Here is a 27,043-nt window from a genome sequence, read left to right as displayed (position 1 = left end):
AGCAGGAGCAGGAGGAGGAGGAGGAGGAGGAGGAGGAGGAGAGTGGAGAAGAAACAGCAGCTGTGAAGAACAGCTGAGAAAAAAAGGTCAAAGCTCATTTCTCCATAAAAGATTACATAATTACAATATACAGTTTTCAACAAATACTTAATAAATTAGAGCACAACTATTGTTTAATGCATGGTTAGCAAATTAAAACTAACACTTTTTTTATAATACTCTCCCACTTGCTCCTGTAAGTAAACCAGTCTGAGTCTGCTCCCAGAACCGATAGAAACAGTACTTTTATCTGCCAACGGTTGGAGGATGTTTAAAATGTAATTCAAATCTTGGCCTAGAATGGAACAGAATCGGATTACGAAACATGAAATTACACAAAACACATGAAAACGTCAAGAGTCGTGCAATCAAGGGCTGCCAGTTAGGGGGTTTGGTGAAGAGAAAAAAACAAAACTTGTTTCACCGCCTACAAAACAAGTCGTGCTGAGGCTCATTAAGTGATCACACGAGGGCTCCTGACTGGATTAATGGGAGCAGGATGATTTAATCCTGATGTCAGCCGGACATATTGAAGAAAAAAAAAAAAACCCTCTCCACATATTTGTGCTCAAAAGGTCTTTTCCGCAGAAGTCCCCGTCTCCTCCAGTCACAGTTGATCATCTCACTGTGTTCACCGCACACATGGACCAAAAAACAATTATCTAAGAGCACACACGCACGCACAGCCCTGTGGTGTGCGGTCCACTGTCCAGGATCAAGCCAAGGTCAGGCGTGTGATTAGCGATTAGCGCCGGAGGCTAGCACTGGCAGGCAGTTTCCCTTTAATGAAGTCATCACCGCATGGAGTGAGCGGGAGAAATACTGCCAGTCAGCCCGACCGGACTGGGCCTGATTTACAGCTGTGGCAGTCTACACATCAGCCATGCTAAAGCAATATATGGAGACGCGGCTAAAGGAGTAGTTAAACTGTCAGTGAGTGACAGGCTGATGATATAGCGCCAGCTTCTGGTTTGTTGGCATTTGGAAAGTGACACATTGTAACACTTTCTCTTTGTACTCGTGCTGGAAATTCTCTCTCTCTCTCTCTCTCTCTCTGACTCTCTCTCTTTTTTTGCATTGAATGTGAATGAGTCGAGTGACAGTGACGTAAACACATCAGACCACGCAGTAAAAATGTCAGCTGTTAGTAAAGACATGGTTAAATATTGGATCCAATTAAAAAAAGTTGTTTTAGGAAATCTGTCAGTTAAGCTGCAGGACTTGGTCGTAATTTTTAACTTTTCTTTTTCATGATTGCAGTCACTGAAGCCATTTTGATCCCTGGACAAATGGTCAAATAAAACATGGCTGCCGTAAACGCTCCACCTTGGATTGTTGACAGTTGACACGTGTAGAACGGTTTCTGTTCACACATGTTAACACAACTACGTTGAATCAAATTAGAAAAATATTTTTTACATGTCTTAAAATTTGCTGAAACGCAATAAATGTAATTGTAGATTTGTGATTTTTTTTCCCTGCAGAAATGAACAGATTTAGAAGTGTTTACCTCTTAAGTTGTCCACATGAGGCAGAAGGAAATTAACTTAATGTTTTTCATATAAAAATCACATTTTGTTTGGGGGTGGGGCTAAGAATTACTGATAGCTGCCATTGTAGTTCTACATTTGAATGTTGTCAACATTGCCTGATTTTCAGCACACAGTATAAAGACTTGGTGTACTCCAAATACTAAGAGTTTGGTTGATGCTCCTTTCAGACTTAAACTTCCCAGAATGTTGATCTTCAGTCTTTGTCACCACATGTTTGTTTATTTTATTCTATCACTAAATAAATGAAATACTGCACTCATAATTGGACTGTTATTGTCTAAGCGGGAGCAGCTCCGTCCTTCACCCTGGTCAGGTGGTAGTCAAACAGTCAGTGCAGTCTTGTTTCCAGTTTCACTTCATCATGTAAACTTCTGCACATCCTGCAGGAAACATGATTGTGGTACGACACAATAGCCCGGGGCTGCGTGCACGTGTCTGAAGGGTGAGTCAGGACCCCTCTCTCTGATCCCAGTATTAAAGCATTATATATGAATGAATGATTACACAGTTTTAGTAGGCAGCAGGCAACACACTGGGCTCCCCGAGGCGCTGCACATATGAGCTCATAAGTTAAATGTGAATCAAATCCCCTGTGTGTGCAGCAACACATCACTGTGATAGAGAACTCCTCTGGGTTCAGAACTGAGCCTGCAGAACTCAGATGGACTCAGGAGGGCCGCTAGGACTGGACAATATATCCTGTTTTGGTGATATATATTGGCACATTTTTGGACTATACTGTTTAAAATGATAAACATACAAAATGATACTCTCCCTCCCTCCCTCCCTCCCTCCCTTTATTGGCCTCACCCACACCCCTCATACACTAATAGACGAGCGCCAGGTGAGCAACAAGAAATGTGTTCTGTCGAGGATGGACGGAAATCAGTTCAAACCAGTGTCATGGCCACAGTTTAACAGTGTTATTTATATATGTTCAGGTCTAAATATCTTCTAACCACCACCGGGGTTTGGACCATTAAATACAGAGAGACGACGTAGAGAAGTGGGGTGATATATTTTTCAATCAAATGTGAACAATACTCTCAAAAATAATAATGAATGGAAGTGATTCTATTCTGATTACTGAGGAGCACATTTGCCTGTTAAGTGTTAATACACTGAGTGCTCCTTCCATGATCTGTCTTTATTTGATTTGCTCTCAGTTAATGAGCACAAATAAGGACATTTGCTATCATTTGTTCTCGTTTTCTTCTCTACAAAGAAAGAAAATGGGATGACCTTACAAAAGAACAGATGCTCAGACTTGAGGTTGTGGCCTTATTTGAAAAGAAGGTGTTGCTTTTATTTCTTTATGTTTTTATGGGCTAAAGTATAAAAACATTTAATTTGTCAATTAATTTTTTTTTATGGTTAAGGTTGTGATTTGGCACCTCAAGATAATTTAGAGTGATGTACATGGGATGTGGACAATCACAGCAAGATGCATGTTTTTAAGCTAAAAATAAAATAATTAATAACAAAGATTTACAGTTTGTGTCAAGAATCGTATATATTGTATGCTTTAAAACAGTGATCACCAGCTCCGGTTGATCCATCCAATCTAGCCGGCGACTGGATTAAAAAAACATTGTTTTCTTTTTTATGAACCTAACTTACAGCAACTGTACAACAATAACTGTAATTGTTACATAAAGAATAATTTCTGGAGCAGTTACAAAGTCAGGGTCTGGTGTATGTGCTGCCATGCTGAGGTTTATCTGGAGGATTACACACTAACACGCACACACACACACACACACACACACACACACACACACTAACACACATCAGTGTCGATGGCAAACTGTTACAATTTACCCAAACGGGGCACATTGCAAATATAAGCAGAATCTGCAGCTGCAAATGCTAATGGACCAGAGCAGCAGTTTACTGTGATTGTGATGACCACAGGTGCTGGAACCTGGCAGGTGCAGCAGGGTGCAATCTGGGAAAGATGCTAAATACATTGTTAGTGGAAGTAATACTGTATCAGCAGGTGGCCTTGAGGCTAGTTTTGCTAATGGCAGAACACAGAAGTCTGTTCATCCTTATTACCCCGGTTCTTCTGACGCTCGGTGAATTTCAGAACATAAAGCAAAAAAATAAATAAATAAATAAAAAGCAAATTTAGCACTGCGGTCTCAACAAGTTTATAGCAGCTCTGAACCCCAGAAGCCAAACTTTTACCGATGAATTCTCTCAGTGAAAGAACTCCAATCCGACGTTTAGCAGAAAAGCCGATCATTATGTACCATTACATCCTGCTGCATCCTGTCACCTTGTACAGACAATTAAATAAACACTGCTGCCGTGCCATTATACAGCATTAATCATTAAACCCTGATGTGCCATCTACAGTAGGTTTTAGATTACACCAAGCCAATCCTCTAAATCATCCCAGATGAAATATTCATCCATCTTCCCAAAGTAAAGAGACACAAATTGGCCCATGTTTGTGAGCTTTAGTGAATTTAAACGACAAATTTCTTCTTCATTTCGGGATTCACTTGAAACAGATGCAGTTTCTTTTTCCGACCTGGTGCGAAAACATTAGTCTAAGAATTTAGCAAAACTGAAACTATTTAAAAAAAATTCTGACTGTAATTTTCTCACCATACTTAAACACCATGCACCCTGTGATTCCACCAATTTGTCAGGTTATCTTTATATGCAACGAAACAAACCTGCTAAAAAGTACATATTATATGAATTGGACTGATTGAAGACTGGTGTCAGGCTGTTCTGATGACTTATAATATACTTCTTGTGCTTTTTGGCTGATTATATCTTTGTAATGTTTTTATTGGAGCTCTAGCTGCAAGTCTCTTTTCTGAAGCGTCTTTTCATAAAGAAACAAGTATAATTCTCTGAAATGAGAAAATGGTGGCAGCGACACTGACACATAATGCAATGAGCTTACACTTCACATGGCAGGAAAAGAAAGGATAAAGAAATGGTTTCATAACCACAGGGGCAAATTTATCAATTGAAATGGAAACCAATGAGATAATGAATAAAAGTCGACCATGTTGGAACAGTACCAGCTTACGTAGCCAGTGGGGAGACGGAAGGACTGGACAAAAGATGGCTTAAATCACACACTCACACACACCCCAGGCTGTCAGAGAGAGAGAAAGGCCAGGGCCGAGTCGGAGGAATTAATTGAGGTAGTTTGTTTCACAGCAGGGAGTCTATTAAATGCCATGTCACCACTGGGCCATGGAGAGTAACACACTAGCACTGGAAAGAAGGAGGGGAGGGGGGATTGTCAGAAGGGAAGTTCGATGTCAGTGTGAGCAAGTTCTCTAAAATCATCTCACCTCCTCCGTCTCCTGCCTCCGTCTCCTTTCTTTTATCTCTTTTGCACCTGCTCTTCTTTCATGGCTTAATTTCCCTTCTCTATAAAGATGTTTCTAATATGGCCATGAAAAAAAAAATCCTTGAAGAGCAGAGAGCAGCGCGAGTGCCTTAGTATGCATTTATATTCAGCATTTAGACAAACAGTTTCAGTCCAAACAAATATTGAAGTGTTAAAAATAGTCCAATCTCTAAACTGTCCTCTCTTCAACCTAGAGGCTTGGACTGGTTTCTGCCACTGACAGATACAACAAAAACTTAAATGTGTGCTCTGAAAATTAACTCGGAACATTATTTATCAGACGAGCAGGGAGAAAAAAAAAAGATTTGTAGGCTTTCTGCGGCCAAACTCATTATTTGGAAATTGATGCCGGGGACACAGTCCAGAAGTTGGGCCCCGAGATAAGCCCGACTGAAAAGTGAAATTTGGGAGTGTCCAATTAGCTGATCAAATTGTAACAGAGCATCCATCAAATACTTCAAGTTTGACAAATACAATGCAAAGACGTATGCATTGTATTTGTCTCTGAAAATGTAAAGAAAATGCAGAAAGTGGGGGGGGGGGGTGTAAAGAAAAAAAGATGGAATCTGCTGCTGAATGTGCCTGGTCGTTTAAATTTTTACGTGATTCTAAATCAAATATGCCGAGTTCACACTGGTGTTGAAGAAAGAAGAAAAAGTCATATATTGTAGTTTTGGTGAGAGCCAAGCTCCAACAACCCTAACAAACCAAGGTTTGATTTTCCTCCCAAATAACTAATTCAGTTTTTTTTATTGGATTTCTTTTTGTACCAACTTTTGTGGAAATGAGGTCTGCACACTTGACTGCTTGGCTTAAAATGCTGCTTGTAGCGCAGCTCTGCCATTGATCTGCTTCAGCATTTTACACAATGTGATCATGTGGGTAGTTTATACAATGATAGATGAATATCAGGCCACACGACTGTTTTCTGAACTGAATGCATCCATCAATTTTTCTCGCTCACTTTACCATTCCCTCGCTCTTTTCACACACCGACTGCTCCGACTGAAACACACACGCATGCTCGCTCTCACGCGCGTGCGTGCACACACACACAGTTGAACAAAAGTTTCTGAGACACTTTATGTGGTGTAATAACTCATATAATGACAGATAGCAAACAAAGACGGCAGATATGCTGAGAAATGTTTAAAAAATAAAGGATGATAATTTTTTTACGATGTTGTTCATCAGGTTCCCCACATTTTATAAAATATATTAACATTTTTGTTGTCAAAAATTAAACCCAATTAAACCAACTACTGTATGGTAAAACCTGTACTTTTTTCTTTTTGGTAAAGTGTGTGTAAAATACCACAGAGAGCTCCACATTATCCCATAAAGACCAAAAGCCCTCTGCTGGGCTGATGTTGACTTGGTAAATGAGTCAGAGGGAAAAGCTGGACATGTGCCCAGCACTCGCCTGTAGAATTATCTACAATCTCACTCTGGGTCTCCCTTCCTCTCCCCTTCTAGCTGAGAATATTGACTGGCAAGCACTTTGCCCAATAAAATTAATTTTCTGCAAGACGTGGCATAGGTGATGCTTGAGAAAATGGAGAGTTGCAGTGGGAGCAGATGGAGGGATGGGGGTTAATAATGGGGATCGGGGAGAGTGCGTGGCAGTGAAAAGGGGGTAAAAATCATTTGGCAGAAATCAGAATTAATCACACCCTGCTTTATTTTTGGCAAGTTTAATAGTAGAGACAAAGAAGGAAATATATCTGCTACTATAAAAGTCAAAATGACTCTGAATGGGTTGGATTTTTTTTTAGTTTTTGGCAGCTCTTTGTACAAGATGGCGGCCCGTTATGTTCCACATGTATGACAGGCTCCTGTCTGCCCCCCCCCCCACTACCCCCTACCACCCAAAGGCATGTAGCTATGACAGAGGGAGTAGAATTTGAGTGTAATTTTTCTTGGCATTAGATTGTAAATTAATTCCACTTTGTTCAATGGGAACAGCAGTGCTGTATTATGTCGACTTCAATGGGATTTCAGACCCAGACCAGAGAAAACGACTCTATTTCAAACTGACATTATTTCTAATTATCAGTCATTTTTACCCCCAATACTTTAGTTATACTGGGGCAGCCTCAATGCCCCACAGTACTACATCCTGTAGGAGATAAATAAAGTCAGAAGATAATACAGTATATGCTCCAGATGCTGCATCCTCCTTCCTGCTGTTTTGGTCAAATTGAAAAGTGCAATAGTGAACACACACACACACACACACACACACACACACAGGAAACCAGGAAAGGGTGCACTTGTGCACAGGTTTACTACCACCATAACTCACACACTGGTGTGCTCCTGTCTACACTTTACAACTGCACTTTGGTCTTTTTATGGAAAGGGGAAAAATACTTTTAAAAACTCTCCCTCCCTTTAGCTCAATGTGTGTGTGTGTGTGTGTGTGTGTGTGTGTGTGTGTTCCATATGCAACGATTGTTGTATCAGACCAGTTCAGGTTATTGATTTGGACATGCTGAGGAGGGACCATTAGAGTAAACTGAGGTGTAAAAAAATGGAATGAAGAGGAGGCATCTGTTCATCCTTAAACTGCAGCGCAATTACACAATTACAGGCCGCCCCTCCCCCCTTCACCCTTCTTCCACCCCCCACACCCTGCACACAGACTGGAGTTTTAGCTCTAAATCTTCCGCAACCTCAGGCATAAATAATCCCAGCTATGCACCCCCCGGCTGTAGACAACAGGCAGACAGCTGGAGTCATGCCCCTGCATGACTTAAGTCTGCTTTATTGTACCCTGTGAAATAAGGAAGTCTGTTAATGTCAAATGCTCGCTCTCTTCTCACCGTCACTCCGTCTCCAGCAGACGTACACCTGTACGCCACCAGTCAATTAGAGCAACATTCAGCCATAAAAGATGTCAGAATTACTGTGAGAAGCGTGGAGGAGCTAACTTAGCATTAGCTTCAAGTCAGTTTATGGCCAAAACACCAGCTTTTAATTTTTACATTAGTTTTTTTTATTTACCTCTTATTTCATAAAAAAATATATATGTTTAAAAATATTTTATAAATGACGAGTGAGTCTACCCGACCGGGGTGCAAACCTAAAAAGCGCCGAGCAGACATGCTTGAAGCAACTCTGGGTGCCCACTGCTGGACTGTAGCCTGGTTTCGGCCTGAAGTCTTTCTCCAGTTGTTCTGGGTTTTTTTCGACATTCTCCTCAGTTTTAACATCAAACATCTGAGCTTAAAAGCACTTCTTTATAAAAAATGAATTCAAACAGGGGTAAAGTAAATGTTGGCATTTCCTCTTGTCAATATTTGCAGTGTTTATTATGTATAAGTATATAAGTATAGACTGCCATAGGATTAGTTAATGCTACAGCACATGTTTAATACGAATGGGGATAAATTTTTAAAAGCCTACAGTATACTGTACATCAAATATTGATGGTAAACAGATGTTGATTTATACAACTCCTCATCCTGTCTTCATCCGCTCCCCTCTTCCCTTCCTCCTTTCCTCCCTGCCTCACAACCCCCCCCACCCCCCCCTTTTACTTCCATCGGAGCATATATCCTGACCCCTTCACAGTAGGAATGATATACATCTCAGGTACTGGTCAGGGCATCCATTATGAATAAGATGCACACAGTGCTGCTAGCAGTGGTAATGGATGGACTGGACACACACACACACACACACACACACACACACACACACACAAGCTCACACAGAATCAGCTCACACACACACATGCACACACATGTGCGCACACACACACACACGGCAGAGGCTATAGGGCTAGCCACACTAAGTCATATTTGTGGCTGTAGCACAGCTGACAGCTTCTGCCCATTCAGCAGGGTCTGTCCGATTTGTCTCTAGTGGACAGAAGGAAAATAAGAGGAGAGGAAAGACAGAAAGACAAAACAAGCAAGAAGATGAAAAATGACCTTTTTAGCCATTTAATCTGACTATACTCTGTAACTCAATAACGCAATTACGTACTTACTGATTTAACATTTAAAAGTACAGCATGTAATACTCATGTGAAATCATTCTTTATTCTATTTATCTTTGTAGAAATATAACTAACTACACTGCTGTCAAACTTGGAACTTTAGGTTAATATTAATAACTGCATATAGAAATAGAAAATCAACAGCGATAAAACGGAGCTCCTATCTGAGTGTGTGACATCGTTCAGCAAAAAATGAAAACACAAAACAGTACAAAAATGAACTGTGTGTGTGTATTCATCTGGGCATGTGACAGTGCTCATCAGTCAGCCTCCATTTAGACAGCTGGAAAAAGACTCATAAATCAATTTTGTGCCGATTATGATACAATATAATTCTGCGCGCGCGCACACACAAACACACACACACTCAGTAATGTCATGTTCTGTTGCTTCATTCAACTGAGTGATTTTAGAGAAAATAGGAAGTGAATTATTCAAGGCAAACAGTGAGGACTAAAAAGAAGTAGGGGGTAAAAAAGAAAGGGACAAGAACATAATGGAGAACGACAAGAGAAACTCCTCTAACTCAATTTATTCCTTCCATCCCTGCATTCTTCATACTTTCACTCCTGCCCATAATCTCTCTTTACAATCTGGAGCATTTCCTTCTAATTTAATCCTTGAGTGCCTCGTTCATCTCTCAGTCCACTGTGACTTTTAACCTCGTCGCACTGCAAGACTCCAACCCCGCCCCATTCCCTTGACCTCGGACGGGTCGTGACCCCTGACTCGGGGCTGAAAAGATATGTGTGCGCTGAAGTGGGGTGGGGGTGTACGGATGGATTGGGGTTGGCCATGAATAGAGATCAAATCAACATTAGGAGCGCCCTGGGGAGCCATTTTATTGATGCATACTTCCTTTGTACAGCGGTGATAGTAACAAGGGGGAGTCAGGTGGAGGTGTGGGGTCACGGTGCCATGTGCGCTCCATCAGATGGGCCTATTTTTGGAGCTGGATTCAGTCCAATAATTTCAGTATATTTCTCAACACGACAGTGTAACATTCACAGAGATATAGTGTTATGACCGGGGCAGCTCTGTTCACCCCGGGATATAACAGACGGCTGTAATTATAAAAAAGTTGGTCACCTAGTTTCTGTTCAACTTAATTCTCTGCACGGATAATTACTCTGAACATTTTTTGACGCACAAAAGACACTTTTCTCTGCGTATCAACTAGAACTTTCAAAAGGAAGACAGGAATCATGAAAACTGAGAAATTCATAAAGACATTTTTATGTACAGGAATAATAACATGGCCCAAATGCTGCACACAACTAAATTCAAATATAGACATCAAATAATGTTAGAAATAAATGTGATTTTTATTTCATTTTATTTAAGTGTCTGGCCACCAGGGTGTCTGCCCGGAAAATTCTGTCCCTCTGACAAACTGTGGAAACATGTTGTTATTTACACAGACTGTGGGAAAAGTCTTTATTTCACTGAACCACCTCCAACCAACAACGTCGAGCTTCCAGTCAGCTGCCCACAGCTTGTACAGGACCAAACTCACAGTGACCATCAGCAGAGAAGTCTATGACTGACACACTCACTTGGCTGAATAGCTTTTTAGCCTACAATAAACCTCACAAGAGGATTTACATCAGTGTTTACAAAATGGGTGAAATGTGTAAGATAATAAGAGGAAAATCTGATAGATTTAAAAAAAAAAAAAACTGCTTTCTAAAACTAGCTGTTTATAGGTGAGAGGCACCACTTCAAGGAAAGTATTGTCACTTCAGATTCTCCCCAAGTCTGTACCTGCAGTGTATTATTCTCCTTGGGCCTGTTTCATGCTCACACAAAAAACGTCCAACACATTCTTTGCCCCCATGGTCGGCCCCTATTCATATTTGCGAAAAACAGACGTTGCATCCACGGCAGAGACGAAAAAAGTTCAAGGTGTTTCTATAAAATAGCTTGTAAAACATGACAGTCACCAGAAAAAGGGTTTTGTGAAATAGTTCATTTAAGAAAAAACAGTGGGAACTATACACATGAGAGCTGAACAAACAAAGAACAGGTCTGGGTGTTTGATAAAGGTGACACTGTTTGTGAAAGATGGATGGGACTCCACGCAGATCTGTCTCCTGGAGTCACAGAGGTACATGACACCAGAGCAGGATTTTGCAGAGCTTTTACATATGTGGCGATGGAATAAAGATAAACTGATAGATCTCTGGTAGTTGAAAGAGAATATTTTTCTATGTTGTAATTCACATATATTATTCATCTGGCACAACACGCAAAAGCCGAGCCGGAGCGCACTTCAGAAGACAGATAACACGTTCCTTGTGGCACACATCAGTGGGTGATGTGTGCCACAAGGTGGAGATCAGAAACAGGCGGCTGCAGTTGCAGGAGAAAGAAGAAGAAAAAAATGACACAGTGTGAACTCTGACAAACAGCAGAGGGAGGATTAAAAAGTAGCCAGGAGGAGGAAAAATAGGAAGAGACAACGTCAGGTGACAGGAGCAGAGGGAGAATCATAGACGGGAGCGTATCAAGGAACAGCAGAAACGGAGGGAAAAAGATCTGCGTTCAGATTTGTTTCTGAATGCAGAAGAAGTCCCACGAAAAAAAGGAAAAAAACAAACAAACAGATTTTACTCTGCTTCCACGCCACGTGTAATGTAAATCATGGAGTGTAATCTTAGCCTGCCAACAGAGGGAAAATGAATGCGACACAGACGGTGACGTCTGATAGCAGCAGTTAGTTAGTAAGGCAGCGCAGCATCACAAAATATCCCACAGATCTGCAGTGCTACTCAAAATTCACCTCTTCAGTTCTCAGGGACCACAAAGGTGAATTACGGCCACGTGTGTTGACAAGTTCATCATGCTCGGCTACAGTTACAGGGAATGGAATTGGAATTGGTAGCAACCAAACGCTCCCTACCCAATTTGGTAATTTTATTGGCCTGACATATTGATGCATAATAGCAATCCCTCACTCCTCCAAGCCATGGATATTGATCACAATCCGCCTTCCATTAGGAAGGTGAAAGAACAAAAACCCATTTGAAAGCTATTGGATCCATAAAATAAGGGCAGCAGTTATCCAGCATGAAATGAGGAGGTGGACCTTCCTCCTCTTTCATTATCTTTCCCCAACACTCCTTTTCTCCCTGCTTTATTTCGCTTTTACCCTCTTTGTACTTCTCAGAGTAATACTTCATCTAGTCTTATTATAATCCAAGTCACTTACTGACTACTCAACTGTAGCCACAATATTTTCATGTGGTTTATACCCAGATAAATAATAACTCACCTCCCTACCAAGTTTTACAGGAAAAAAAATCTTTGCTCCGTCAACCCCTAGGATATTTCTTTATAGTAAATACTGTTATTACTCACTGTATATGACGTCATGTAATACAGGGCAAATACTCAGAAGACAGTTAGTGAGGTTTATACACTAATGGAAGATGACTGACAAGAACACAGGAACTGCCTCAGATGTACTGGTACTGATCCACTTTCAAAATGTGTTTTGTTTTTGGGGCTTTTATCTCCTTTCAAAGCGAATCAGTTTTGTAGAACTAAGATGGGACAGAACTGCCAAAACAACAGGAACGGAACAATTTGGGCCAATCAAAAATACTTTTGGAATTTAGAAAAAAATATTTTGCCATCAACATGTTTCTGGTTCTGTCAAAGATAATATTTTTTTTTTAACGTTTGTGGTTTTTTTTTTAACACTCTTTTTGGTCTCACTCAGCATATTATTTAATCAGCTGCACATTCTGTTCATGTTGGAAATATTTAGAAAAATCACTTTGCTGGTGTAAAAGTAAGAAAATGCAGCATTCAAATGTGATTTGACTGCTACAGTGCCACATAGTGGTCACAGGAAGTGATATCAATGTGCCTTGCTTTTGCAGCTATATGAGAAACTGCATCTACTTGTCAATTTTCCCACATATAAGTACGAAGTAGAATCCCTTCACCTAATCTAATAAAACGCCACTGAACCGTACAACATTCAGAGCTAAATCACAGAGTCAAACTGAGGTCACTGTCTCTGCATACATAGGCAAAAGAAAGTGATCGATGCAGCTTATAATAGTTATGTGCAAAGTGTGCACATTGTTTTTTTGTTTTTTTTTTAAAAGTTCCTCTGTGGAATAGGCAAGTTAAAAAACTATCTGGTTATTAAAAGTTGCGTGCACTGTGGTAGTTTTTTGGTCATTTAGAACTGTTTTACCACAACCTTTTGTTGTTAGGATGTCAGGAGTTTTATTAAAATAACCCCAAACCAACATTATTCCCAGCAAATCATCAACTTTTTATTCATTAAAGTCCCAGTGGTATCAACGGCCGGCCGCTGCCCTGAGACCTTAAATACCTGCTCTGGTCCTGCACCTTTATGAGGGCCTATCTATTTATCTATACAGCACCTGTAGTGAGGAAATTAAACCTTTAGATCATCACAGATGCTCTCTGCCTTTTTACACCACCACTGTACAGGAACAGCTCTGCAGGGAGGGGAAGGGAGGGCAGGGCCGAGGGCTGGGGAGGGCGAGGATGAAAACCTTTCTGGAGAGATTTAAAAAAAAAATCACAGTAACAATCTCCCGTAAGAAGCAGCACTTACAGGCTGACAGATTTATTTGTGCTTTAAGTCCAATTAGTATATTAAAAATAATAAGGCTCTATGCTATCTCCACACTGACACACACACACACACACACACACACACACTCTGGCTCTGTGCAGTGTGCTGCGGACCGATCTGATTGCTACTCTGGCGATGGACCTCCAGTGAAGCGGTGGCCTAATATTATCAGATGAATTCAATTAATATAATCTCATTTCCTCTTAAGTGCTGCTTCACTAATTAAGTATGGGAAGATGCCGGGGCAGGGACCACCCACTGTTTAGCAAGGCTTGACAGATTGTGTGTGTGTGTGTGTGTGTGTGTGTGTGTGTATGTGTAGGAGGGTGTTGGTAAACGTAAATGCATGTGTGAGTCACAACATCTGTATGTTGAAGAAAACCACCACATTAATATGACTGGTACAGATGAAACAATATCTGCAGGCTGCTGTAATTAGGGGCCAATTCATTGGACTCTGATACTTCATTATACACCTGCCAACAACATCAGCGATGGATGGCCATATTTTCTTTTTCCCATTTTCTTTTTCTCCTCATTAATGACATGGAATTAATGAAAATGGCAGCGCGCAGCCTCGCAGCACAACCACGCCGACTACAAGTATGAACAAGATGTAAACGTGTGTTTCTGAACTTTTCACCTCCGGGGCCTAAATCACAGAATAATCGCGACCTCAGCAGGCTTTAATACAGCGCTCATAACCAGCAAAGTAATATGGAGTGTATAAGTGTGTGCATGTAGATATTAGAGACGTAAAAAACGTCTAATATGCAAACAGGATTTATGCTGTCTTGACTTGATTTTTCCCGCTCTCCCTGTCATCACTGGTTCACAATTTAATATTAAACAGGACAGTTTTGGTCAAGTGCAGTACACATCTGTCCTCTGTTTAAGCTCTAATGTTAGATGTCAGACATTTCCTGGTGTCTGACTCTACCATATAATCAACCCATTGTCTTTGATGACTTTTTGAACCAGAATGATTAGCAAACACGACTACTTTCCTTTTGAAAATTCTATTTTTTTTCACAAACCAAATGTCTGGCCGAGTGCCACCGTGTGATTTAACATCTATGCGAATGTGTTCAGCCGTTTATCACTGCTGCCTTTCTGCATTGCACTGCAGGTAGCACAACACTGACTGAGCTGCACGGAGCTCCGCGCTGGCACAGGACCAAACACTGGATCATACCCTCATAAGGGCCGTGGATTTTGGGCTATTTCTCATCCACAATTTGACAAATCGGATCAAACTGCAGTCATTTTCATTCCAGGTTTAGAACAGCGGATGATGGGCTGCCCAATCAGAAAATGTGCCGCAAGACGCTGAGCAGAGTGTGCTCCAACTGTGACTCTGTACGGCTTTGTGAAAAGATGCTGAACAATGATATTTTCTTGGCAGTGACTGCGCAGTCATTTCTAAACCAGAGTCTATGGCTTGATGAATCCTCCCATGATGCTTTGGGGGGGGTGGGGGGGGGCATGCAGGTTTCTTCCACATAGAATTAGAGAAGGAATGAAAGAATGTAAATGCGTATGCAGTTTTTTTTATATACTTGAGGAAATATAGAAACAATGACAATTCAGAAGTCATCAGGAGTGAAAAGAAGATTTTTTGGGGGGAGGGGTAAACTTGCTGTTTTCTCAGCTGAACTCCCATGTCAACCTGCCTCACTGGGCAGTTTATGACTACCTGTGGGAAAAACTCTGTTTTTTTTTGTTGTTGTTTTTAAGATTTTGACATCCAGTCAAAACAGCTCGGACACAGCCTCAACCGTCTGAAGGGAAAATAGACGCGTGTGACAAGTTTTGTTGCCGGTACAGCAGAGTGTCCTGAATACTGAACACACTGCATGTGTTTACATTGTAGCACTGTATAAAAACGTGATTTCATACAGTGCACATCCCTCTGGGGAGCCCCGCCCACACACCTTTGGAACCCAGGCAGCCTCACTATCAGTTCCGTTGTGAGAATGCGTCTTGGTTTCCATTGTGTGTATTTTAATCTATAAACACGTGTTTTTCCTAAATGTAATAAAAATAAATATTTACATTACTCTGTGTACTGACAGTAGATCCATCACCCAGAGTATAACGTTAAATCACATCGTTGATTCCCTGACATTTATACGAACACAAAGAGAAGGGCAAAAAAAAAAAAATTCACTTATTCAGCATAAGGTCTCAGCATCTTTTGGATGGACTGAAGCTAAATTTAATCCAGAAATGTGTGGTTGTCTGATGATGACAAAATATAGATGTCATGTTGAAATTGAGATGAAGATGCGCACATATTGATTGGTAAGTGCATTAAAGTTGGAATAAACCAATGCAGTTTACAGCAGAAGCGGACTAAAGGCCAGTCTGGACAGATCGCTAAACTAAACAGGATTTGTTTTAATATCTTTGACTAAAAATTACAGATTTTTAGAGAAAGAAAAAATGTCTTGCTGCTTCCTACCGCCCACTGGCAAAGTATGAGCTCTCAAAACCCCCACTTCTCCACTGTGTGATCTTGTAAATATGCCTGAGCACTTGGATCAATAGGTGAGCCCCACGGGGTTGCCAGATCAGAGTGGTGGCCTGTGCAGGGTTGCCAGAGTCGAGGATTTGATGTCCTAGTCGTGGGGCTAAAGTGCTGAGTTGGATATTTGCCTCCTCAAAACCCTGCTGGGCAACGACCAGTGGACTTATCACATTCCACACAAATGAACACGCAGACTTACACACTTCCCTGCTCCTTTAATTCCTCTTCCCTTGGTGCTTTGCTTGTGGGAGAGACTGTGTGTGTGTGATTGTGTGTGTGCGGTAGATAACACATTTCAAGTGTTTTCCCTGAAAGTTCCACAGTGTAACCGATAGTCCCTGACCTCACCCGAGCCACCCAAACAGCCACACAGCAACACAGCATGTATTTCAATAGTCATCAGGCCTCCAGTTACCACCGAACTGTCATCAAAGTTAGATTCTCCACTTTGGTGGTTTGAATGGCACCCTGTCAAGACTGTGAGACTGGGAAGACGACTGTACAAAGACAGCTCACATTTCTGCAAGGGCCACACGGTGGCAGAAGTGAGCAGTGAGCTTGCTGTACAGCAAAAAGATAACGGGTTTGGAGTGTGAACAAAAGTGTTCTCTGTTTTCCTTCAACAGTCAAAACACCTGCTGATAAGGTTGACTGTTCACTCTCAACAGACCCTAGGTGTGAATGGTAGTGTGAATGGTGGCGACTTATATTCCAGGCAGTAAGAATCGGCTTATTGTCAATGGAGAAGTCAGGCCATATATTTTCTAATAAAGGAGCACTTGATTTTTGCAGGTATATTTACCTATACAGTACATATGTATATTATATATATATATATATATATATATAGACAGCACTGAGGGATTGAGGCTTACACGTCTACTGAACTAAATAATGGGGCGTGGCCTATTCACAGTACGTTTTTAATGTCTATAAAGTAACATAAGCAAAAAGAAGATGAATTAACATCCTCGTTCTTTAATGAGCAGGTGAGGTAATACACAACAGGAGTACATGCATTTACAGAAACACACACACACACACACACACACGCAGAGTGCATGTGTTAGCTGTCACACAAGGCTGGCCGTCATCATAATTTCAGATCGTCACATAATATACCACGCAAATGGGAGTTTTAATGGGAACCTGTTGGAGACATTTGGGCCAACGCCGCCACCCCCAAAACACCTCTGTCAGTTAACATCAACACCCGACCTCCTCTCATGATTCAATTTACACCATGTTTATGTGTCAGTGGACACAATTAACGCTCATTAAGAGAGCGACGAGGAGGAGCACAGCCATGCTTGATTAAGCCTGACATGCGTAAATATCCATCATGCACGTAAGTGTGCACGAGTAGGCACCGAGTCAGGCCTTTGACAGTACGCCCACAGAAACCTATAAAACACACACACACACACACACACACACACACAGAGTCATGTAACCTCTGTCAGTCTGCTATTTGAATCCCAGCTAACACAGGGGGTAATTACCCACCACCTCCAATCCGCACTGTTAAATAATCCTGTGAGTGCTGCTGTAAGAGTGTAACCTTATACAAATGACAGCCGGCTCCTCCCCAGACGTCTTGGGGTCACGAACTGTGACCCCGTGACCTCGCTCTTTACAGTATGCTGTCATAACACTGCTGCACTAACAAGCTGGTTTTTCTGGATAACCTTTAACTGCACAGCCGCCTAGCTGCTCAGAGACCTTTAGCTAACACAACAGCTCAGACCCTGGGCGTGTCAAAGCCTCTCCTTCATCCTCCTCCTCCCTCAGCTCATCTTGTCTTTTCTGCTCATCCTCATGTTTGCCTTTTTGTTTTTTGTTTTACCTCTTATTGTTTTTCCCTGGGTTGTTGCCGATGCCTACAAAAATACTAAGGTCGAGACGAAATTAAAACGATACCATTCGTTTCCACTCGTTCTTTTTGTTATTAAAAATACTCGCACTGAAAAGAAAACAACATTACTGCAGGGTGTACTTCATATAAAACAAACTTCTGCTGATGTTTGTCCTTTTTTTGCACATACTGTAAATGTTTAGAGCAGTGTTTTTCAACATTTGGGTCGCAACCCCATCTGGGGTTGTCTGAAATGGCTAAAAATTACTGATAAAAATATTTTTTCAAATAATTATTATTTATATTATTAATTTTATTTTTAATAATATATTAATAAATATATGTTATATTTATTAATTATTATATTATTACTATTTAATCATCTTAAATAACTTGCCAACCTGCAGTCCAGATTTATTTGGTATTAAAAATTTGGTACACCAGGGAGAGGAGAATTGGACAATAGACAACGAGGACAAGTGAGTGACCCAGACGTATTCTACAGCGAGAATAGGTGAAAATCCTCCCTAGAAAAACTGCTTTATTTTAGTAGTAATATTTGGTAAAACAGAAGGGATGTGACCAGGTGGAAAACCAGCCTCTGTCCCAACATTTTCAGAGCTTGTTTCAGGTTTTATATTCTATTCTGTTTAATTTCAATCTGTTAAATTTAATTTAATTATAACATTTGAATTTAATTATATATATAATTAATTAAGGTGATTTGTGAAAACACCAAAAACTTTTTCATTACTTAATGTCTAATAGAGAAAAGTTTAGGTAAGACGTTAAATTTCACTTTGAATTGAATTTAATTGCATTTCCAAAAGGAATCCAGGTTTTGCCTAAGTGTGGGCCATAAAAACTTTACTAATTTCATCTCTGACACAGGGTTCAGATTGAAAAAAAAAAAAATCCTGTCTGTGCAGGAGATGAGGATGGAAGCTGGAGTCAGACGCAGACCGGGGGGAGGATGTGAAGAGTGAGAGGCTGGTCATTGGACGCCCTCCCACCTGACAGAAGCACCATAAATAACAGGTGAAGGATGGAGGATTTATGAGACACAAATATCTCAGTAGAAGCCTATCATTACACTGAGGCTGTCACTGTAACTCTTAGCAGTCACACACACACACGGACACGCACACGAACACGAACACACAGATGTGCTCAGATCTGCTCGACAAAGGTCAAATCATTCTGAGTTGTTGCTTTTTAACCAGTAGGTCGAGGGTAGAGAGTTAAACAGTTAAACCGACGAGTAAAGAAACTTCGATCACTTGACGTCTGATCGGCGTTGACTCAGACGTCTGTGCAGAGCAGAGGCCTCTGATCCAAACTGCCACATCATTAGTTGGTGTTGTTTATTGAGAGGTGGTTTGAAGGTCAAATATATATATCACAAAATCATCAAAAGTGTGGGAAGAAAGGCAGGAGAGGGGGAGGAGGAGTGAGAGAGAGAGGAGGGTAAAGACAAAGGGGGATGTAAAGAATAAAGCTGGAGAAGAAAGTTGGGAGGAGAGAGGAAGGTGAGGCGAGGAGAGAGGAAACGCAGAGGTCTCGGCTCCGTCCAATTACATTCTTCCTGCTTTATAAATTGGGACATGGGTATGAAAAGCTAATTAGAGGCAGAACACAATGTCTGACAGAGATGTATGTGAGCGTCTGCGCGGGTTCCAGGAAGTGTGTGTGTGTGTGTGTGTGTGTGTCTGCAAAACAGGTGAAAGACTGACATTAACAATTCAGCAGTAACTTTGAGAGATGTAAAACATGTTCGCCGTGAACTTGGCCTCGGAGCAGATGGGCTTATCAAAGCTTAGGAAGCGAGGGAGAGGATAGAGAGAGAGAGAGAGAGAGGGAGAGACTTATCAGCAAACTGTTCCTTATCAGTGCACAGAAGTTTATTACAGCATTATACATCTGCAGAAGGTTCACTGAGTGACATAATGTTTTCTCCCCCTCCCTCCCCCACACAACAATATCCTTCCATCGCGATCAATGATTTTTATTGCTCTGGCCGCTGTAACACTTGGTTAAGATTAGAAAAAGATTGTTAAATACTGAAAAGGTCAGCACTATCTTAAGGCCAGCCCACTTCTCCTTCAAATTATGTTAATGCAGCGTGGATTGGGTTTCTCATTTAGCACATGGAAGTGGAGGAGAATTAATGAACGCAGCACGTCCTCTCCTCACAGCAGACGGGGAGAGAGTGTCGCGTCTCACACTCTCTTCCTCTGTTTTCCTAAATATGTCCATGACCCTCTCCTCTAAAACTTTTATTCTTCTTTTCTTTTAGTTCTTTTATTTTCTCATCAATGTAGTGTAATTAGCATGTATCATTTTCTCGTTTGTGCCTCACGTGTCCCCCCTCTGAGCAGGACTGTCCACTGAGCTCAACTTCTTTTGTTCCGGAGCCTTTTGACATTTTTGTTTTACATTTCCAAATCCTTCACTGACCTTTAAGAGAAACTGCCTTTGTGGTTTTTGAGTCACTGGGACCAAAATGACGAGACACCAAATTCAAGTCAGAGGGACTTTTTTTTAGAAAAAAAAAAAAAATCTTGCTGATCATCATGTGTATTTAAATTTAGTTTTTATTAAAATGCCTGCTGTATTAGCAATAAAAAGCATAACCTTTGGGAATTTTGTCTCAATATCCTCAGACCAGGAAGTGGGCTTAACACCTTCTATTATACACTCGAGGATACTCAACTTCATAGTGATTAGTACTACTACAGTCAATTTCTCTATCTTTAAGGTTGTGTACTCGCATTATTCCTTTTTATTTGTCCTTTGTTTTTTTATTCCTTTGCCTCTGTCTTTATGTGGATGTTCTTTGATTCTTCATTAAACCCTCCCCCATATGTGCATCCACTGATTCAGAAGAAGGCAGAAACAAAAAGAAAGTCTTTGCATTTGTGTTTCTGTGTGTGTGAAGTGGCAGTGTGCAGATATGTGCCTTTAACGGCGAGCTAATGAAAGTGCTCCGGCTGCTGCAGTAAAGACTGTTGATGGCATTAGCTACAGCAAGTGGGCAGCTCGGATGGAGGGAAGATCAGTTTCCTGCTGCAGTAAAAAACCAGACACATCAGTTTAACTTTTTTACACCCATTACCCATGACAGAGAGCCCGCTGAGAGGTCCAACATGGGAAAGGTCAGACTGAGCAGACGAAAATAATACAGGCCCTGTCAAGTCATCCCTGTGATGTTTCAGCAAAAGCCGGATTTTTCTACTGAGTACAATTAGACGAGCTGCTGCTGACACTGATGCTGCTGCCTCAGCACCTCGGCCGGGCCTTTTTCCACTCCATTCCATTGAATTTTATACCAGAGTATTTTGAATCTTCATAATTCAATGAAGCATCTGCCTATTGTTATGCTCTGGGCTGGTCAAACACTGCGTACAAGAGCGCAGCACGGACGACTCACAAACAGCTGACGGTTTGACCCAGTCACAGCCAGGCAAGAAAGGCAGAGGTGTAACTGATAACAATGGCCCACTTTAGTTCAAGTGTTGCAGCGTTGCAGCAAAACATACCAGCGTCCCAAGGAGCGGAGCAGAGAAGAAACAGAAAGTTTGCTCTGACACAAAGAAAAGCCAACGTTCTCTGCCACCATAAAAACTAAAACAGCTTCTATTTTAATCCATATGTAAAAAGTGGTGACGTCATGATTCTTCAACACTTGATTCAGTGAGAGTTGATTTGGTCTGGGTCACCGGAACAGACGAGACTCATGGAGAAAGGTGCGTAGGAAACATGGAAACATGGATACGATGTAGTGGCATCAGATTATAAAGAGTATTGGACACCGTAAACTGATCCCTAGCTGCCTGTAAGCCAGTTTTACACACACACACACACGGTTATTAATGATGTCACAGCTGAGGAGAGCCAAAGCTCTTGATGTGATCTGAAGTAATTATGACACATGCAGATAAATCACTTTGTGCCTTGGTATAAAATGCAGAGAATTCACTCCTCGCAGCTTCACCACCACTCAGCTCCACACGTGTGTGAGGCAACTGTCCAGCATCATTAAACACACACACACACACTCCCCTGCTTTCTACTTGCTTCCACTCTGGTTGCTGTCCATGGTGCTGAAGCTGCAGCTCTATTCGTTTTAACATCATGAGGACAAAAGTACAAATTGCTGAAATGTTAACTCAGTGAACAATGAATAGAGAAGAAAAAACAAACAAACATACAAAGCGGTTAAACGGATCACTTGCGTACCATAACCAACGTTTTCCCGCAGAGAAAACACGTTATAAAACAAACATTCAGACCCAGAACATAAGAGAGAACGTGTGCACGTGTGTTGTCTGATGCTGCTGCACACAACAACACACATGCATTACACACGGACAACGAAAGCACAAGAAATAAAGACAAGTGGGACACATGAGATGAGTGTGTGGGGGGTTTATTTCTCCACATCCCTCAATGTATTCCAACCAGTAGACAGGAAGTGTTAAACTATTAGGTGTGCCTTGGTAAAGATTCCTCTCTCCATACCCGCTCTCCCTGGGGAGACCAGGGAAGCTTGCACAAGCAGATTTAGCACATGGTATTGACTTAAGAGGACTTTTTATTCCAAGGCGGTGGAGAAAAAGAGAGGAAAAGAGAGGAAAAACCAAAGGGAGGGATGGGAGGAGAGAAAGAAGGACTGAGAAGGAACTGAAATCCAATACACAGGACGGGGGAAGATAAATGTATTAGGGGGAATGTTTAGCTGTGATCCATGTTGTCTGTTCAAATGGATGGATGGGATGGCAGCAGATGAAAAGCAGGAACCTATTGAGTGTTTGAACAGCGTCAAAGCAAAAGGCTGGAAAGCAATACACCCACTCTCCAGTCAGGAGTCACACTCAGCTGATCCAGTTGCTCAAAAAAAAAAAAAAATATAATTTGAAATTCTCCATCCTCATTTTTTAATCTTTCACTTCCTTTAAACAAACGCCATCATCGTGGCTCCAATCCACCAGCCCTAAACTAATTACTCCAGCAACAGAATTAGATAACGGGTGTTAGAACCAGACTTCACTCCTCTACCATTACACATGAAAGCTCTCCTCCTTTATCCGAAACCAAAAATAAATAAATAAAAAAAGTGGGATATTAATTCACTTTATTGAGAGTCCATGTTTAATATCGGCCTATACAACAGGAAGAACAAACATGACATGACTCCAGGCGTCAGAGAAAAAAGTCAGTTTGAAGTGACACATTCCGGCCCCTTCCCTTTAACACAGTCTTTTCTCTCTCTTCAAATGTGTGCAGTGCACAAGGTGGCTGCCTGAGGAAGTGCCGGCTTCTAAAAGCCTTCTGTGCTGTTTAGCATTTGCTGTGAAATGCATTTAAAGAGGGGAAAAAAAAAAAAACGAAATAGAAAGAAGAGCTCACAGTCGGAGGGTCAAAAGTTAACAGCTGTATTTTTAAGAAAAAGGGAAACACGGCTAAGGTGTTAGCAGCTGGAAACATCCTCTAACACACCATCAAGTTTTTGGTTTTTTCTCGTCCATCGTTTACTTTGGTCTGAAAGTGAAAACCGACTCAGATTAAAGAAAAATCATGGGAAACAACTTTGTGTCATGTGACAGGGTTTTCCCATCTGCGTAATGTGCAATACAAACTAATTAATGAACACACACGCACACACACACACACACACACACACACAACCAACAGACTGCTTCCCCAAGGGCCCATTGTGTTTGTGTCACTGCATGGAACTCAATGCATGTATGTGTGTGTAGATCCCAGGTGGTGTGTGATTTGTTTGTACACACACGTGTGTGTGTGTGTGTGTGGGTGTGTTGCCATCAGGCAGGTGGTCTGGGCTGCCCTGTAAAGGTGATGTGTGGGGGCTATTTGGAGTCTGGACGTGGCAGGTTAGCTCACTGCAGCCCGCTCATATTTTATATGGCAGCTCTCTCCAGTCTTATCATATTTTATATGACCACAATAACAAACTGTCTAGAGAAAAAGGGACCGCCTGCCACCGCACATGCTGCTCGCAGTAAAACACTGACACACACACACACACACACACACACACACACACACACACTCATACAGGCCGGGCTAAATGTGGCGATGGTGCGTAATGTGGCAATTGAGCAACGGCATGTATCAAGTGACTACTTTTACAGTAAACAAACAAAGTGAGGCCGATAACTGGAGGAACAAGGCACAGTTAATGGACAGACAACCATCTGAGTGATAGGCATGAAGCCACTTCAAGAAGTGAGCCAGCAGTCGTTCTGTTCTATTGTCCAATTTATTTCTGAGCGGACATCTGTCCCTGTCCTGCTGCCCAGTGGAAAGACACACACTCATACACACACACTCAGAGAGTGGGGGGGAGGGAGGAGGGGTGTGCTCCATGTGCTAATCAGTTTAATGCCACTCAGCTGGTGGAGAGGCCCATGACAAATAGAAGTTTTTCAAACAGCAGCAAAGTAGTTAAGTACTTAATAATAATGTACACAAAGTATTTTTTACAGTATTAAATGTTTTACTTTTATACTGCAACACATGAAAAATAACAGAGAGTAATTTTGTAGAAACTTGAAAAAAAAAAAAGAGAAACAGCCAAAAGTTAAAGCAGCAGTAAACGCGATGACAGGAATGATGGGAAATCTCTTACCTGGGGCAGATAGAGGAAGGATGGGGGGCATTGCAAAGAGTGGGGTAACATCCCAGAGCCGGACAGTAGCACACAGCCAGAGTTCGCCATAGAGCACAGCATGTGGAGACGGGACACCTTACTCATAGAGACTAAGTTAAAACCTGTTTCTTTAGCGACGACTGGCTGTCTCTCTCTCTGTCTGTGTCTCTTCAGCACTCTCTCTCTCTCTCTATCTCTACCTTCACTTCTTTCTTCCTTCCTTCTTTCCTTGCTTCCTCCCTTCCTTGCTTGTGCACTTGAGTCACAGCGGCGGAGAGCAGCAGTCAGAGTTTCTCTGTGAGTGGTCGCAGGCGAGGAAAGCCCACACTGACACACATACACACACCACGGTGGCTTCTTACACACACACACTCAGAGAAGCTTCGGCGTCGCAAAAAGGATCGTGTGTGTGTGTACGCGCGCACGCGCGTGTGTGAGTGTATGAGAGTTGGTGTGTAGGAATCTAACGTGTGCCGAAAGGCAAAGTGATGCTTCTGCTCCTCTCTCCTCTGTTTACTTTGAGTAAGAGGTGGAGAAGCCGAGGCACACGATTGGGTATGGAAGAAGGGAGGGACAGATGGAGGAGGGTAGAAGGAAGGAGTACAGCAGCGGAGGAGGGGGGAGAGGGGAGCGGAGGAGGAGGAGGAGGAGGCAGTGGCGGCAGGCGGTGCGCGGAAAGGCTTGGGAGGTCCTTGTGCAACGGGAAGAAGTGATTGGAGTAAAGAAGAGGGTCTAGCAGAAGAGGAGGAGGAAGAGGAGGAGGACCGGCGAGAGGCAGGAGGAGGAGGAGGTAGGAGGGACGGGGAGGAGGCGGATAAAGTGGGAAACGGGGTGGAGGAGTGGGGGGTTATGGGATATTCCGACAACAAATGAGCAAGAATGAGAGGAGACAGAAACACAGAGTCTGTCTCTTTCTCTCTATCTCTTTCCTTCTCGTGTGTGTGTGTGTGTGTGTGCATGCTCAGATCCATAAAATGTGAGAGCAGCTGATCCATTAACCCTTCCCAGAGAGGTTCAGGCCACAGTCCTCTCTAATATTCATAACTCATTATTGTAACAGCCGCTGTACTGCTGCCATCTCCAGCAAACACAAAACCCAAATCATTCTCACACACACACTCACAGCAGAAAAAGAAGAAGAAACAGTGCAGTGATTATGCCCTCCGTACATTATTCCTCCTTTAAATCAATTTGGCCGTGTGCTCCTCCGTGCTCGTATGAGGGAACGTTCCCAACAGCTGCTGCAGCTCCTCTCTCTCCTCAGTCCAGGGAGGAGGTTTTTTCCCTTTTTCCCCCTTTTTATTTACTTCTTTACTCTCCAATGACTTGCATGGAAGAAAATTCAGAATTGCAAGGTGGAATACACTCCTCCCAAATAATTTTCATATTCTTTAAAAACAAAACAAACAAACAAAAAACAATTAAGCGTGAGTACAATTACGGAACGTGTTTAACGCCGTTGAGAGAAAATCTCACAGCTGATGCAACGGCTTAATTTAATTTATAGCTCAGTTGTGAGGAGGATATTTTCTTTAAGCGTAGCATTTCCCTAGAAAGAAGAGAGCTAATGGCTGAATAATGAGATACAGCAAAATATACATCCCCCCACTCCCGTTCCCTACCCTCCTTCCTCCCTTTTCTCTTTTTCTTCTCCCTGTAAGGCCTCCAAAGGGGAGGGAGGGATGGAGGGAGGGTGGGGGTGGGCAGCAGTTTATATTTTGGCAATATATCTTTTGTTTGATGTACTACAACACTGACTTAATGATTTAGTTTAATCTAAGACTGGTGGAGGGAAGTTTATGCACCTCCTCCCCTTCTCTTTACGCTCCCCTTCCACTGAGAGTTAAAGAGGGGAGGAGGAAACCACGGAAAAGGGAGAAAAGGATGAAAATGTTAAATGCAGACAGCAGATTCTCCCTCCCTCTCTCCCTCTCATGCTCTTTACATTGCTTCACACACACACACACACACACACACACCTCTGATCTCTCTCCCTTTAATTCCCTCAGAAGTCATGTACAGTAGTTTTATACTACAAAATTCAACCAAAGTGAGTAATTGACTGCTTTGTTTTCCTTTTCTTATAAAACAAATCTTCCAGATTCAAGGGTCTGGAAGGTTCTGGAAATGCAGAATAACCTCAAACACCATACAAAAATATGTAAAGTTGATGAATAAATGCAGGATATTCACTTGACAAGAGTCATTCAAAAAATGCTTCAATCTAACAACAGAATGCTATATACACACACGCACACACACACACACACACACACACACATTAAAATTCCGTCTCAACGCATCCTTTTCTATTTTTTAAATATATATTCACATTGCCACCCTCCAGACGACAGGCAGCATTTTGAATATGTTTTAAATGT

At 41.8% G+C, this 27,043-nt stretch overlaps 1 protein-coding gene across 9 annotated transcripts in view; it reads right to left on the bottom strand.

The window, feature by feature from the left end:
- The window catches only part of rbfox3a (RNA binding fox-1 homolog 3a), a 413,293-nt gene that overhangs the window by 73,505 nt on the left and 312,745 nt on the right, over positions 1-27,043 (bottom strand). The window contains exon 1 of one of the 9 annotated variants that reach the window (XM_017034192.2): positions 24,642-25,273. The exons of the other annotated variants lie outside the window; for them this stretch is intronic. Coding sequence (XP_016889681.1) covers positions 24,642-24,767 — 126 coding nt within the window. The 5' untranslated portion in view covers positions 24,768-25,273. Of the gene's footprint in view, positions 1-24,641; positions 25,274-27,043 lie in introns of those variants that run through there. 9 annotated transcript variants of the gene reach the window in all.

This window comes from Cynoglossus semilaevis, chromosome 8 (assembly GCF_000523025.1).
Source record: "Cynoglossus semilaevis isolate Cse_v1.0 chromosome 8, Cse_v1.0, whole genome shotgun sequence".
Lineage (NCBI taxonomy): Eukaryota > Metazoa > Chordata > Actinopteri > Pleuronectiformes > Cynoglossidae > Cynoglossus > Cynoglossus semilaevis.
The sequence above is the reverse complement of the archived record's forward strand: the minus strand, read 5'-3'. Positions and strand labels throughout refer to the sequence as shown.